This window comes from Embiotoca jacksoni, unplaced genomic scaffold, assembly GCF_022577435.1.
Source record: "Embiotoca jacksoni isolate LCO1_2020_lvr unplaced genomic scaffold, fEmbJac1.0.p SCAF_8, whole genome shotgun sequence".
NCBI lineage: Eukaryota > Metazoa > Chordata > Actinopteri > Embiotocidae > Embiotoca > Embiotoca jacksoni.
This window is the reverse complement of record NW_027185436.1, coordinates 746,997-760,236: the sequence shown is the minus strand read 5'-3', so window position 1 is coordinate 760,236 and position 13,240 is coordinate 746,997. Positions and strand designations below refer to the sequence as shown.

Sequence of the window (13,240 nt, the reverse complement as noted above, 5' to 3'; positions counted from 1 at the left end):
ACTTCTCTGTGTTTTGATGTCAGGAATATATATGGTTTTTGTTGTTGTTGGTTTTTTTTTATAATATTCTGTAAAAACAACATTTTGTCATTTAAAATATAAATGCTTTTCTGAATTTTAAAATGAAACTTAAAAAACTAATACTTAAATATCTTCAGTAATGTAAAAATAAAATGTTAACTAAACATTTAAACTAAACGAAATCTCTGCTGGATAAAGACTGGATTAGAAAATTGCAGTTCAAGGCCCTTCCAGAGAAAACCGAGGTAATGATGAAGGAACTGGGAACTGCAAAGTGCCCTCTCCTATACTCATTTTTGAAAAGACTTTCACGGTTGATGTATCAATACGAAGAACTCTCAAACTGGGCTGTTTTTATTTGTATTTTCTTGTAGAAGTTTGTGTTTTATTCTGTAATTAATTTTTTGTTGTTGGGGGATTTCATGTGTTTTTAAAGGCCCGTCTAGGGATAGGCATCATGAGCTAACAAAAGCTATGTGGCATATGCAGTTCATGCTATTTATAGTATTTGTCCCCATAGAAGTAAATACATAAAGTAAAAAAAAGAAAACGGGTTAGGTAAACAGCCAGCTTAGTAACATGAGTTCTAATTTTTGTTTTATTAATGCTGCAATGACTGCAAATTTGTTTGTTTTTTTTAGATCTTTTTTTTTTTTTTTTTTTTATCCTTCAACTTGGTCTTATTGTAGCCTTTTGTGTTTATTTGTTTAACTTAAAAAAAAAAAAAAAAATGTGCTTTGTTCCTGTAATGCAGCTCTGCCTATGATCGGGACAACAAGATACGTGTTGCCATAAAGAAGATCAGCCCCTTTGAGCACCAGACGTACTGCCAACGCACCCTGAGAGAGATCAAAATCCTTCTGCGCTTCAAGCATGAGAACATTATTGGAATCAATGACATCATCCGCACGCCAACCATCGACCAGATGAAGGATGTGTATCCTAACTGAAACGTGGTCTGATCGCGAGATTGTAGGGCGGTTCAGTTTACAGCCTTCAGGTTTGCCCCGAATTGCGTTACTAATGTTGTTTTTGGATTAGAAGTCGTTGATATTGTGTTCAGATATTTGTTTTTGATGGTTTTTCTCAGCTTACCGGGGAGATTTGTCTGACACTCCATCATTTGTGGTTGAGTAGGTGTTTTCATTTGTGTTTCATAACATAATAACCACCTGTCGCTGTACATTTGGCAGAGACGCTCTTCACTGAAGCCCAACAGTAGCAAAGTCTGGTTGAGTCCACAGTCGCTGTGTGTAGTTTTACACTGTGTACACTTTTTCTCAAAAGAAATAACTGACTTCAACTCGCTGCTACTTAACTCGGTGCTTCATGCCTGCCAACATGAGCAACTAACCCAATAAACACTTGTACACAAATGTTTTGTGTACTTTGTAGCCACAAGAGCACCAGTTCATTACACCATCATAACACCTCAGGGACTTTGAGATTTGACTGAATTGAGAAGTTGCCCAAAATACTAAACAGTCAGCAGTTTGCTTGTTCAAACTCTAGATAATTGGCTCAGTGACTTCGTGCAAGGGTTTTCATTTTCTGTGCAATGTTGAAATCCAAACTCCAATCTTGAGTGTTCCAGGAAAACCTAAATGTGGTTGGGATAGTTTAGGGCAATAAAATCAAATTATTTTGTAATAAATACACCTGTGCACAAGATTCTCCAGCCCTAATGGATACCAAGTGATCTCATTGTTGTAGGTAGGAATAGAAATGTGACTCCTATGGACAGAACATTGTACTGTATCTCATAAGTTAATAGAAGCCATGAGTGTGTTTTCCACAACATGAAAGTACAACCTCTTTAACCTGGAACTGTGCAGATATATTGTCCAGGATCTCATGGAAACAGACCTGTACAAGCTCCTGAAGACTCAACACCTGAGCAATGACCACATCTGCTACTTCCTCTACCAGATCCTCCGCGGGCTCAAGTACATCCACTCTGCCAACGTCCTACATCGCGACCTGAAGCCTTCCAACCTTCTGCTTAACACCACCTGTGATCTCAAGGTAGTATCTCAAACAGAGGTTAAAACCCTTCGAACAGGTTGAACTGATTTTAAACGGCGTATTTTCATTCACTTATTAAAGCTGGTTATTTGTATTTATGCTAAACAATTACCAACATCCAATCTTAACATCCCCAGATTTCATTCGTGTCATTGTGGAAAGGCCTCTTCATTGTAGTCATTGATATGAACCTGACTGCACCACAGGCCTGTCAATCAAACAGACACGCCCCCCAAAGAAGCCTATTTTCAAATATGACAAGATTATTTTCAGATGGATGGCCAGAAAACTAATAAGAAGGAATAACTTTAGCTCGCAAAACCAGATAAACCATGGAGAAATTTTATTGACATAGAATTTTATGAGACTAGTTGAATTGGAGTCTACGGTGGCTTTTTAGAGCCAACCTCTAGTGGCATTCGCTGGTATTGCAGTTTAAGGCACTTCCACATCAGCCTCATTTTTTTTTTTTTTTTAGAGCCGGAAACTACATCCACTTTTATATACGGTCTTAAGATTTGGATCCCGTGTTCTCTGATGTTGCAGCTGTTTGACGTTTTGTCACTCTTCTTTCTGCAGATCTGTGATTTTGGTTTGGCTCGTGTGGCTGACCCCGATCACGACCACACCGGTTTCCTGACAGAGTATGTAGCCACTCGCTGGTACCGAGCTCCTGAGATCATGCTCAACTCCAAAGTGAGTGTCCTCACCAGCTGTGAACTATTGACATGTCAGGGATGACATGCAGTTTGTGACACGAATTATTTGAAATGCTTCTGAATCTTAACAAAAGTAAACAGAAATTAGTCACCTGGAATGGCCATAATGCTAACTGCATTAAGAATTGGGTCAAAATGATCTTTTAACTTTTTAATTCTGATTTTATTTCTTAAATTCTGCTTTCTGAAACAAACAGATAATCTAATCTAATCTAATCTAAGCAGTTAAAATAAAAAACAGTCAGAATTAAAGCATTTATTTTAATGCCACTCAAAAATACTTAACTCATTACTATACTGTATTATTACTAGGTTTGATCACCAACTGATCTTTAAATTTAAAAAAAAAAATTGTCTGCCTGTGTGTGTGTGTCTCTCTCTCTCTCTCTTTCTCTCTCTCTCTCTCTCTCTCTCTCTCTCTCTCTCTCTCTCTCTCTCTCTCTCTCTCTCTCTCTCTCTCTCCCCCTCCCTCCCCCAGGGCTATACCAAGTCCATAGACATTTGGTCAGTGGGTTGTATCCTGGCTGAGATGCTCTCCAACAGGCCAATCTTTCCCGGGAAGCACTACCTGGATCAACTCAACCACATTTTGGGTAACAATTCACTTTATAGCTTGATGTTTTTTGGGGGGTTTTTTGTATTGTGGTTGTTGTTTTCATAGTTAGAGAACCAATTAAAACTCTTTTGGAGTTTATACAATTTTGTTTTTTGGTATTTATTACAGAACATTTTTAATTCTTCTCTATTGTTGCAAAAATAAAACCCAGTTTGGCATCTTGTGAATTATCTGGTATCGTTTGTGTTAAAGTGCAAGTTAACAAAGACTTATATTTGAAATATTTGATTATCAAACTGCCATCATATTCCCACCAATGTTTTGAAGTGTACCTATACAGTGGTTAATCAAACAGTCTGCGGATATTTTCCTTAATGTGTTCTGAATGTCTAATATTAGTTGAGGGTAAACCACGTTTGCTGTTGTGCAAGCTGTTTAGACATTTACCACATGAAATATTGCAACAAATATTTGTGATATATCATGGTTGCCATAACTTATTTAAGTAACTTCTACATTTTCCTGTAAGTTAAGGCAAAATATGAATCTGTTGCTTAATGCACCTCAGGGTGGGATGATACCCTTATCTCTGCATTCAATACTATCACGATACTTGGTTGCCAATTCTGAACTATTTGTATGATTTTTTTTTTTTTCCCCCTCAGGGATCCTGGGTTCACCCTCTCAGGAGGATCTCAACTGCATCATCAACATCAAGGCCAGGAACTATCTTCTGTCTCTGCCTTTGCGCTGCAAAGTGCCCTGGAACCGCCTCTTCCCCAACGCTGATCAAAAGGGTCAGAGCCAGCAAAACCTCCTCATGAACATATTTCCCACTGATCACAGAATAGTAATTTGAAAAAAGAAATAGTAGTAAAAGAGTATTATGAATCTTTGACCACTAGTGAACAATTTCTGAACAGAAAAGCATTTTATGGAGAGGGATCGGGAAAAAATACACAGTCACGGCAAGTCAAGCAAAAACAAGTAGCGGTGTTTGGACAGTGTGGAGCTGGTGAGATGTCGTGTTCTCATCACTGCAGTCCTACAGGCCGAGTTGGGACCTTGTTGATTTTCAGGATTTGTTGCACCCTCATGTAAAGCGTCTTACTGACGGGTAGACAGAAATGACTAGAAATGCAATGTGTCAACAGTGACATCAACTTACATGATGGAATTTCACATTCCAAATGATAAAGAAAAATTGGTGCTAATATATAGCAGTTTATTGTTTTATCCTTTATTTGTTTTTCGAACTGATTCTTTTTGGGGATGTAATGGTACGCGTATTCATCCTGGTTGTACATATTAAGCGTTAACTTTTTTGTCAGTTCCCATACACATCGTTGATTTCTTAACCTATTATGTAAATAGTTGAATATTCAAACAGTGTCTTGCTTCTTCCTCCACAGCTGTTTGAAAAGCTCTGAAGCACCTTTATGCTCCTCATAATAAATTGCAGCTCATTCGTGTCACTAAAATAAGCAAAATGTATCTACCCAAAATTAGGCTAACTCTACTTTCCTTGAAGGGACTACGTAATTACTTTCTATTGTAAAATATAGATCTTGTATATATATCTCACCCAGCTCTGCACTGATCAGGACACAGGCAGTGTTATTCTTTGTGCTATTTGCAAAGCTGAAATTGCACTGCTGGCTTTAATGGTTCATTTAAGTTCATTATGAATATCTTGCACTTGTCCAAATCGACAGCTTTTATTTGTTTATGTTGTACATAAGAATAATCAGTTGAGAGTATTTTCTTATTGCCCGAGCTGTTAAAAAGTAAGAATTATAGCCAATTAGATACATCTGAATGTTTTTTCTTTTTGATAATAAATGCTAAGCCCCTTGCTGAACTTTTTGAGATTTACGTTGACAATCATGAAAGAAACACAGAAAACTCTGAAGTCATCTATCCAAAATAGTAGACCAAGTTCATGTTATGAGACGCGTCCACTGACGGATGATTTAGTACTTTTTCCAAACAAAACGAAACAAAATCAGCCTGTGGCCAAATTAACTTAATAAACTTAAACGTTTAAGACCAAATTCTTACAGTGTGTCTGCTGGCTTAAGACCCATGTCTGCAAACTAACCAATCGGATGACAACAGGAAGTCCTGCAGGATACAGTGGCTTTTATATGCGCATTATTTGAATACAGTTCAAGGAAACTAGACTCAGGAAATAGATATGACCGAAGCTTGTTTATTGTTTTGCTGCGGTTCTAGAACATACGAGTTGTTCGGATCGATGACACAAGCAGATGACATCATGCTGCTCTAACACTTTTTTTCTGTTGACATCAGCGCTGTGAGTCACCACACAATCTGATATGCCTCCAATTGATAAAGCACAGTCTGACAGATTCTATTAGATCATTCTTACTCATGTAATCAACCGAGACTCTTATTGTTGTCGTCACAAAAAACCAGACAAAGACGAGAGTGCAGCTCGAACGGGAGGGAGGTTGCAACTGATTGATCCATTTCGACCTCCCAGTTCTTTAATCAGTTGTAATATTACCTGCACATCAACAGAGAAAATATTGTTTTTTTTGTACGACACTTCCTTTATATCGGTATATAAAACTACAATATATTGAGGTTCTAAACATGCAGCAGCTCAGCAAAACTAGACGGCTTTCGATTTCCATCAATCAACAGTGTACGATGTTGTGGTGTCCTCCAGTGGGCATACGTGCTTGTTTTTTGTTTCGGATATCGGCTCATCCTTTGCCTGATCAAATGTTTCCATCCTTTTGCTGCAGCTCTGGACCTGCTGGACAAGATGTTGACCTTTAACCCTCACAAGAGGATCGAGGTGGAGGAGGCCCTCGCGCACCCCTACCTGGAACAATATTACGACCCTACAGATGAGGTGAGAGTCATCTGGGGCTGTTCAGTATCAACTCGTGCTATATTGGCTCGCTTGGAATGAGAAGACCTCATTCCATGTTACTGAATATGTTATGCTTCTCTTAAATTGCTAAAGTCTGATTTAAAACCTGGGGTGTCCTCTGTACATTCACCTCCACGTGTCCTCTCTGCCACCCCGTCTAGCCTGTTGCCGAGGCCCCGTTCAAATTTGACATGGAGCTGGACGACCTACCCAAAGAGACACTGAAGGAACTCATTTTTGAAGAAACTGCACGTTTCCAGCCCGGCTTTAGGTCCTAACGTCTCACATGGGTACGTCCTCGTTGCTGCAGTCATGCTTACCGACCCGAAAGTACTTCAGTATCACCCCCGCTGAGGCTGCTGACACAGAAATTGGAGGGACAGTGTTCAGAAGTGCACAACAGGTACGGCTGTTCGCTGTAGGGAAGTGCAGAAACAACCAACCTGTCAAAGGCCAAAAAGACTGCAAGATCCCACTACTGTCCCGACTCTGCTGCTGCAACAGGCGGTAGAGTGAGTGGTGTTGCAGCTTTAAAATCTACCGTCATTTGCATACCAATGTATGCAAATTTAACAACTCGACCCTTTGGAGCTTCAGTCAAGACCTCACGGAATATGTTTAAATTTGTATTTTTGCAAAGCACTTTCAGAAAGATAAACCACTTTAAAAAACCGTCTCATCTGCACTGAGTGTAAATTTACACCATCAAAGCAGGGATGGCCTTCATTGTTTCTATCCAAAACAAACCATTCTGTATTTCGATCTTTTATTAAGTTGTTATGGTGCTTGAAAGTTTGTGAACCTTTAGAATTTTCTATATTTCCCAATATATATCACCTAAAACCTCACCAGATTTTTAAACCTCTTAAAATTTGATAAAGAACATCCAACTAAACAAATAAGACCAAAATATGATATTTGGTCATTTATTTATTTATTGAGGAACATTATTCAGTATTGGTGGCAAAAGTGTGTGAGACTGTATTTAGTGTGATGTCCTTGTGCAGCAATAACTAAGACTAAACATTTTAGGTGATGGTTGATCAGTCCATTTTTGTTTTGGCGCCCCCTGGGGGTTGGCCTCAAAATACTTTTTGGGGGTTATTCCCAAACATGGACTGAAGACATCTACCAAGATTTATGATAATTGGACAAATGATTACTGAGTTGAGGCCAATTTCCTGCTAAACTCTGCCCCTTGTGAAATGTTATTGGTCTTGATATTGAAAACCAAATAGGATATTAGAGAAGCTTAATGCAAATTTTGACAAGTTATGTCCTTACAGTGCGAGAGGCGTTTCAGATATGACAGCGCCACCATCTGGCCACCTGTGGTCATTTTTTTTTTTCTTCAGAAGCTCTTGCACATCATTTCCAGTAATTGGACCAAGTTTTTACGTTTCTTTTTTGGGACTTCAACCAGAACAAACCAAAAGAGAAACGATAGGGTTCAACCTATAAAGTGGCGATGACGGTTATTGAGCTGTTATTATCAAAATCCTATTTGTGGGATGTAATATTTGGCAATTACCAATAAGTGCAGCAGGAAGTTCTTTTTTTAAGGTAGCTACCGGCTTATATAAAAAAAAAAATTCAAATAATAAGTCTGAGTTTAGGTTAAAACGTTGTCTATGTAACCCTAATCAACATTAGTCAAACCCTTTTGGAAATACATTACATTATTAAAAAAAAAAGAGTCTGTAGATATTGACACTCCTTAGACGTGGCGGTCTCTGCTCACCAGCAGCTGCTCCCCGGCAGACCTCTCGTTGTCATACTAACTATCAGCTCTGCATTTTACAGCCTATCGTCTGCTTTGTAATTTATATGGGATCTATATAATGACTTTGTTTCCTCTCGGCAGCGTTTTGAAGCGTAACAGAAGTGTATTGAGGGAGAACACAGTGTGACATCTCAATGAGAGCAGTGCACTGCAGCTCTAAAATGTATTTTTCCATTTTAATTCTTTATTTTTAGTATCTGCGTTGCGCTGATCTTCTGCTTGCAGTCACTCTCGCGTGTCTTCTTTCTGCTGAGCAACGTATGTTCATATTCATGTATTGTTATATTGGAGCTTCTCACACCGCCATTGTTTTCTTCCCTCTCCAGGTGATTTTGTGGACTGGCCTCTGCATTGCCACTGGTCCACCCCCGCCTCCACACTGTCGCCGTTTTGCTTTTTTTTTGTTGTTGTTGTTTTTTTCTCCTCTCCTGTTGTCCTCATCACCTGGATTCCTTGGGTCTCACTCGTCAAGTCCACTTTGCTCAGGAATGGCGTCAGGAATCAATCAATCAGTCATTCTGTCCCTCTTTCTTTCTCTTTCTTAGAGGTGAGGTGGGGGAGGGAGCGGGGGGGAGGGGGTCGGTGCATCACTGCATACAGCTTGGGGGTGAATCTTTTAAGCCAAGGTATAATAGTTTTTTTTGGTGTGTCTCAAAGGTGTTTGGCTCTGGCTATTACTATTCAAGACCTTTAATGCCCAGTTGAATGACAGTGATAGAGTAGCTGTTTTGTTTTTTTGGTGCAACTGTTGTGGTTCTACGTTGCACAAACAACGCCAGATTACATAAAAATCAATCATCACAAGTTTCTCTAACAATGTTTTTTTTTTTTTTTTTAAAGAGCAGGGTTATATATGAATGTGTATATATACATATACGTATATATACATATACTTATATATATATATGTATATGTATATGCATATACATATAAAGAATGATGACATTGGGTGAATCTGATGAATTTCTAACCTTTTTCTTTAAAACTTTTTTTAAAAATACCCATTTTCATCTCTCTCGTTTCTCATTGGCTTTCAGTAAGATCATTTAGAAATGTACCAGATGCGCTTAAAGGTTTCACCATCAATTTCTGCCTTAGCCATGAGAATAGCGAGTAAAAGTTTATTTCCTTCAAGTCTGTAAGATTCTTTTTTTCTTTTTCTTTTTTTTTCATGTTGTGGGGGAAACTTTACTGCGTCAGGACGAGAATTCAGTTTTCACAAAGTACTCGATTTGTCTGGAGGAAATGTTGTGCCTCCCTTTTCTTCCTGTCGCGTGTTCTTTTATTATTTTTTTTCTTCTTCTTCTTCGGTCTCTGTTGATTTCTCTCTCGCCTTGTTAGAATAATACTGTGCCCTTTGCATGACTGTTATAAGCTCTGTATACAAAGACGACAATGTTAAGTGCCACACAAGCCGGGCAGATCTGAGGGAGAGCGCCCAGGCTCTTTCCGTTCTACCTTTTGTGGTAAATCACACTTTCTGTTTCCCAAACACACGGTGCTTTTTGTCCTGTCTTTTTTTCTTTTGCTTTAGCATCCTCCCTGACTTTTTTTTTTTTTTTTCTGTAGACATTGTATTTTCTTTTTAAAAACTTGTATCTTACTTTTAGCCAAACTCCACCTGCATACTAAGACATCTTATTATGGTTGCAAATAGGAGAAAAACCATATATCTGTATTTATATCAATCACAAAAACTATAAAACCGGTAGTATCCTGAACGCCAGAAATGGGGTCCAGGTATGATAAGGTTATGAATAATACTTACTCAAATGTAATAGATTATGTTTGTTTTTGTTTTTTTTGCTTTAAATTGCACAATTAATGCTGATCTCAGTTGGCAGTGTCAGCAGAAGTCAAGACCATATTTTCACTTGTCAGTAACTGCTGATTAGACTGTTGAATTTGAAGCTTTCATTTCAAGTGGAAGGAATTTAAAGATTATATGTGACGATTTGGAAACTTTTGGTGACAAAAAAAAACTGAAAATAGAAGCTGTGAGGCTTCAACAACTTTATGTCACTCCATGAGATGCACTACAGCGTCTACCGGCTGTCATTTCAGCTTGTTTACAAGTGGGCCTCAAATGTATTCAGTTTCATGGTACACCTAGCTTTTGGTCTGGTTGCAGTTTTGCAACTTAAAAAAAAAAAAAAAAGCTCATTTGGTAAAGTGTACATGATTGACCTAATGAATGAAAGAAACTAAAGCATCTTAAAATAAATTAAAGTCCGAATGTACCTGAATGGATTCTTCAAGAATCTGACACTGGGCACTTATAGTTAAAAAAAAAAAATTTAAAAAAAAAAAAAAATTAAGATTTAAATCTAAAATAAGAAAGTTTCAGAGATATCAAGCGGATGACAGAAATGCATGTTGTCTGTCACAAAAGTAAACCGGAACTGTAAACTCCTGATTTTTTTTTGTGTGTTTGTTTTTGGTTCTGTCAGACGATGAGTGAAGTTTGAGTTGGTCAAATGCTTCTCTGATGCTTCTCTGTGGGCGAGAGCGGCTCCAGTCGAATTACATCACAGGTGACAGAGCCGGAGAACCACACATTTGCTTTGTACTTTTTCTTTTGTTCTGGCTAAATAATGTAAGACTGAAACTGAGTGGGGAAGTTGAGGCTAAGAGAGGAAGCTAAAGCTCTGCTGAAATGCACTCAAGCCATAAATCGGTTGGTCAGTCAGTCTGTTGCACCTCTGACCGCACTCATCTGTGATGTCACTGTGTACTGACACACTCGAGTACACTTCTGCATCACTGCAGCCACTTGAGAAGTCAAACCAATATACTGACCTTCCATGACAAATGTGTGTATGTGATTAAAAAAAACAACATCTGTAATGCTTTATTTTATGAGTCTGTCAATTTCTAATATTCTTAAGAAGTACTCTGAAAGGAATATATCATTTGGTACTAATTGTAGGTTACTTAGAGATTATTTAATAGAGCAAAAAAAAAAACAACATAAAATAGGGAAAACATCCATCACAAGTTTCTAAATCTTTTAGATAACTTCTTTTTTTAATTTTTTTTTTTATCACATTAACGGTCCAAAACGATCAGTTATGAATATATGAAATGGAAAAGAGTGCAATTTCTCATATTTCAGAAGCAGGTCAGATGAACACACAAAAGTGTGCAGATTGTCTCCATGCAAGCATTAAATTCAGCTTGTCTGAAAAATACAGATTCCAGTAAGAAATAAAGTCATTTGAGTTTAAACATTGCAGCGCGCTCATCCAAAAAGCTTCTTCAGTTCTAGAAATGAGCATTTCGGATGAGAGGTGAGACGTCTTCAAGAAACTATTCAAGATGCATCAGAGCCTGAACGACTGACAATCTTTAGTCCTTTTAAGGGCATTCCTCTGAAAATCAACTGCTTTTAAATGGAACAAATTTAACTTAAATAACTTGATTTTTTTTTTTTTTAATTTTGTAATTAGTGCAATGTAGTGTTCTCTCAATAAAATATTAGACCTTTTAAAATGAGAGTATTACCAGAAAAACATTTAAATATATGTTTGAAAAACAAATTGTGATCTGAACTCCCTCTTTAATCATACCCCCCCAAAATAATAATAATAATAATTTGGTTCCATCCACAGATTAAATACAACTGATGACATTTAAAAAACAAAAAACAAAGCTTATGACCAAAACTCCATTGTCGAAATGACAGTTCTTGCACTCACAAGTTTATGTGAGGTTGAGATTCATTTGGCCCCAGTGCTCCTCACGCTCGCTGTATGCACCCGTCTGTCACAAGATTATTAAATGAACCTGCTTCTACAGTAGTTAGGATGGGACTTGTAATCCGAGGTGCCTGCCGGGACTTGCCTGTAGATAGTATTTCTGGGGGGGTTAGTGTGAACATTAAGGGCACTGGAAACCTTCCTGGGATTAGTTGTATAAAAAAAACGAAAAAGTTGTAAAAAAAAAAAAAACACAAAAAAAAACAAGCTTCTGCTGAGCTCTTTGTGCAACTTGTCTGTTTGTGCCTTTTTTGGAAGTCTTGACGACCAAGATTTGATGTGCAGCTTTTGTTTAGTCGGGAATCCGTTGTAATCGCAGTATACGCTCTTAAAAATGAACACAATCAAGTCTGGGGGTGGGAGGGATTTTCGGGTGGGTAATCCTAATTTTTCAGTTATGTAAATTTTAAAGAGATTTGTTGCCACAGCTGTGTGATTCGTGACTGTATTGAAAAGATGAAAGGCAAACATTTATATTTTTTTGCATTACCCTTTTTTCCTTGAGCCTTTTTATTTCTTTTATGATGTTTTTGTGCAGATATTTTTATTGTAAAATGAATGTTATGTTTCTATCAGACACTAATCTCGTTTAAGTTGTCTCCAGTGGAACTACTTCACTCTGTATGTTTTGATTAGTATAAACCTTTAATTGTGTAGTTAACATTTCTAAAAGATAAAAAAGAAAAAAAAGAAAAAAGATCTTTGGTTGTATTTTAAAGGTTTCTGTTTGACCTGCCATAGAAATTGTTTGAATTGAGCGGTCAGTTTGATTTTGCTGTCGTGTGAAGGATTTGACTTAAACGAAGCATTTGCTATTATTAAAGACTGACTGCTACTTTAAAAAAAATAAAAACTTTTTTTTTTAATTTTTATTTTGCAAGTCTGCCATGACATTAAAATAGACGTTCATTAAAAACACTGTACCTTTATGTCTGTGTAGTCTCTTTGTACGCCAGAGTTCAAGAAAACGATCCAACCTGGAATGTTTACAGTTGTAAACTGCTGTCAGCGTTTATCAAGTATACAGAATTGCCAAATACGTTTCTTAGAAGCAACGCAGTATAAAACTCTAAATAAAAAATGGTGCAATACTCCCAACAAACGTAAGGTATGGCTACTTGGCATTTTACAGATTTATTCTCCGCTTAAAGGAATACACGAGCCTTATAATAAAAACGAGCTGTATGAGAAAGATAGTGAGATAGATGAAAAGTTTGATGTAGTGTGTGAGAGTGCTATATTGATCTTCTCAATGAAGTTTTAAAAGGAAAGAAAATAAGCATCTTTCCCAAAATGTCCTTAAAAGTTCAGAAATTACACACCATTTCTCTGTAGTTGTAGAAAGCATCGAACCTCTGCTATTTTAAATTGTTTTACATCTCGAGTATAATCTCCTCCAGCCATGATTTGATACAAGCAATGCCCAAAAATCATAAGAACCAATCAAAAAATAAAAGCATTAAGTTGAGCAAA

At 37.4% G+C, this 13,240-nt stretch overlaps 1 protein-coding gene across 1 annotated transcript in view; it reads left to right on the top strand.

Moving 5' to 3' along the window:
• The window catches only part of mapk1 (mitogen-activated protein kinase 1), a 30,863-nt gene extending 18,167 nt beyond the window's left edge, over positions 1 to 12,696 (top strand). The window contains exons 2-9 of the mRNA XM_069178071.1: positions 776 to 958; positions 1,857 to 2,046; positions 2,626 to 2,742; positions 3,244 to 3,358; positions 3,987 to 4,118; positions 6,096 to 6,205; positions 6,388 to 6,516; positions 8,336 to 12,696. Of these exons, the coding sequence (XP_069034172.1) occupies positions 776 to 958; positions 1,857 to 2,046; positions 2,626 to 2,742; positions 3,244 to 3,358; positions 3,987 to 4,118; positions 6,096 to 6,205; positions 6,388 to 6,504 (964 nt within the window). The 3' untranslated portion in view covers positions 6,505 to 6,516; positions 8,336 to 12,696. The remainder of the gene's footprint in view (positions 1 to 775; positions 959 to 1,856; positions 2,047 to 2,625; positions 2,743 to 3,243; positions 3,359 to 3,986; positions 4,119 to 6,095; positions 6,206 to 6,387; positions 6,517 to 8,335) is intronic.
• The last annotated feature ends 544 nt before the right edge of the window (positions 12,697 to 13,240 follow it).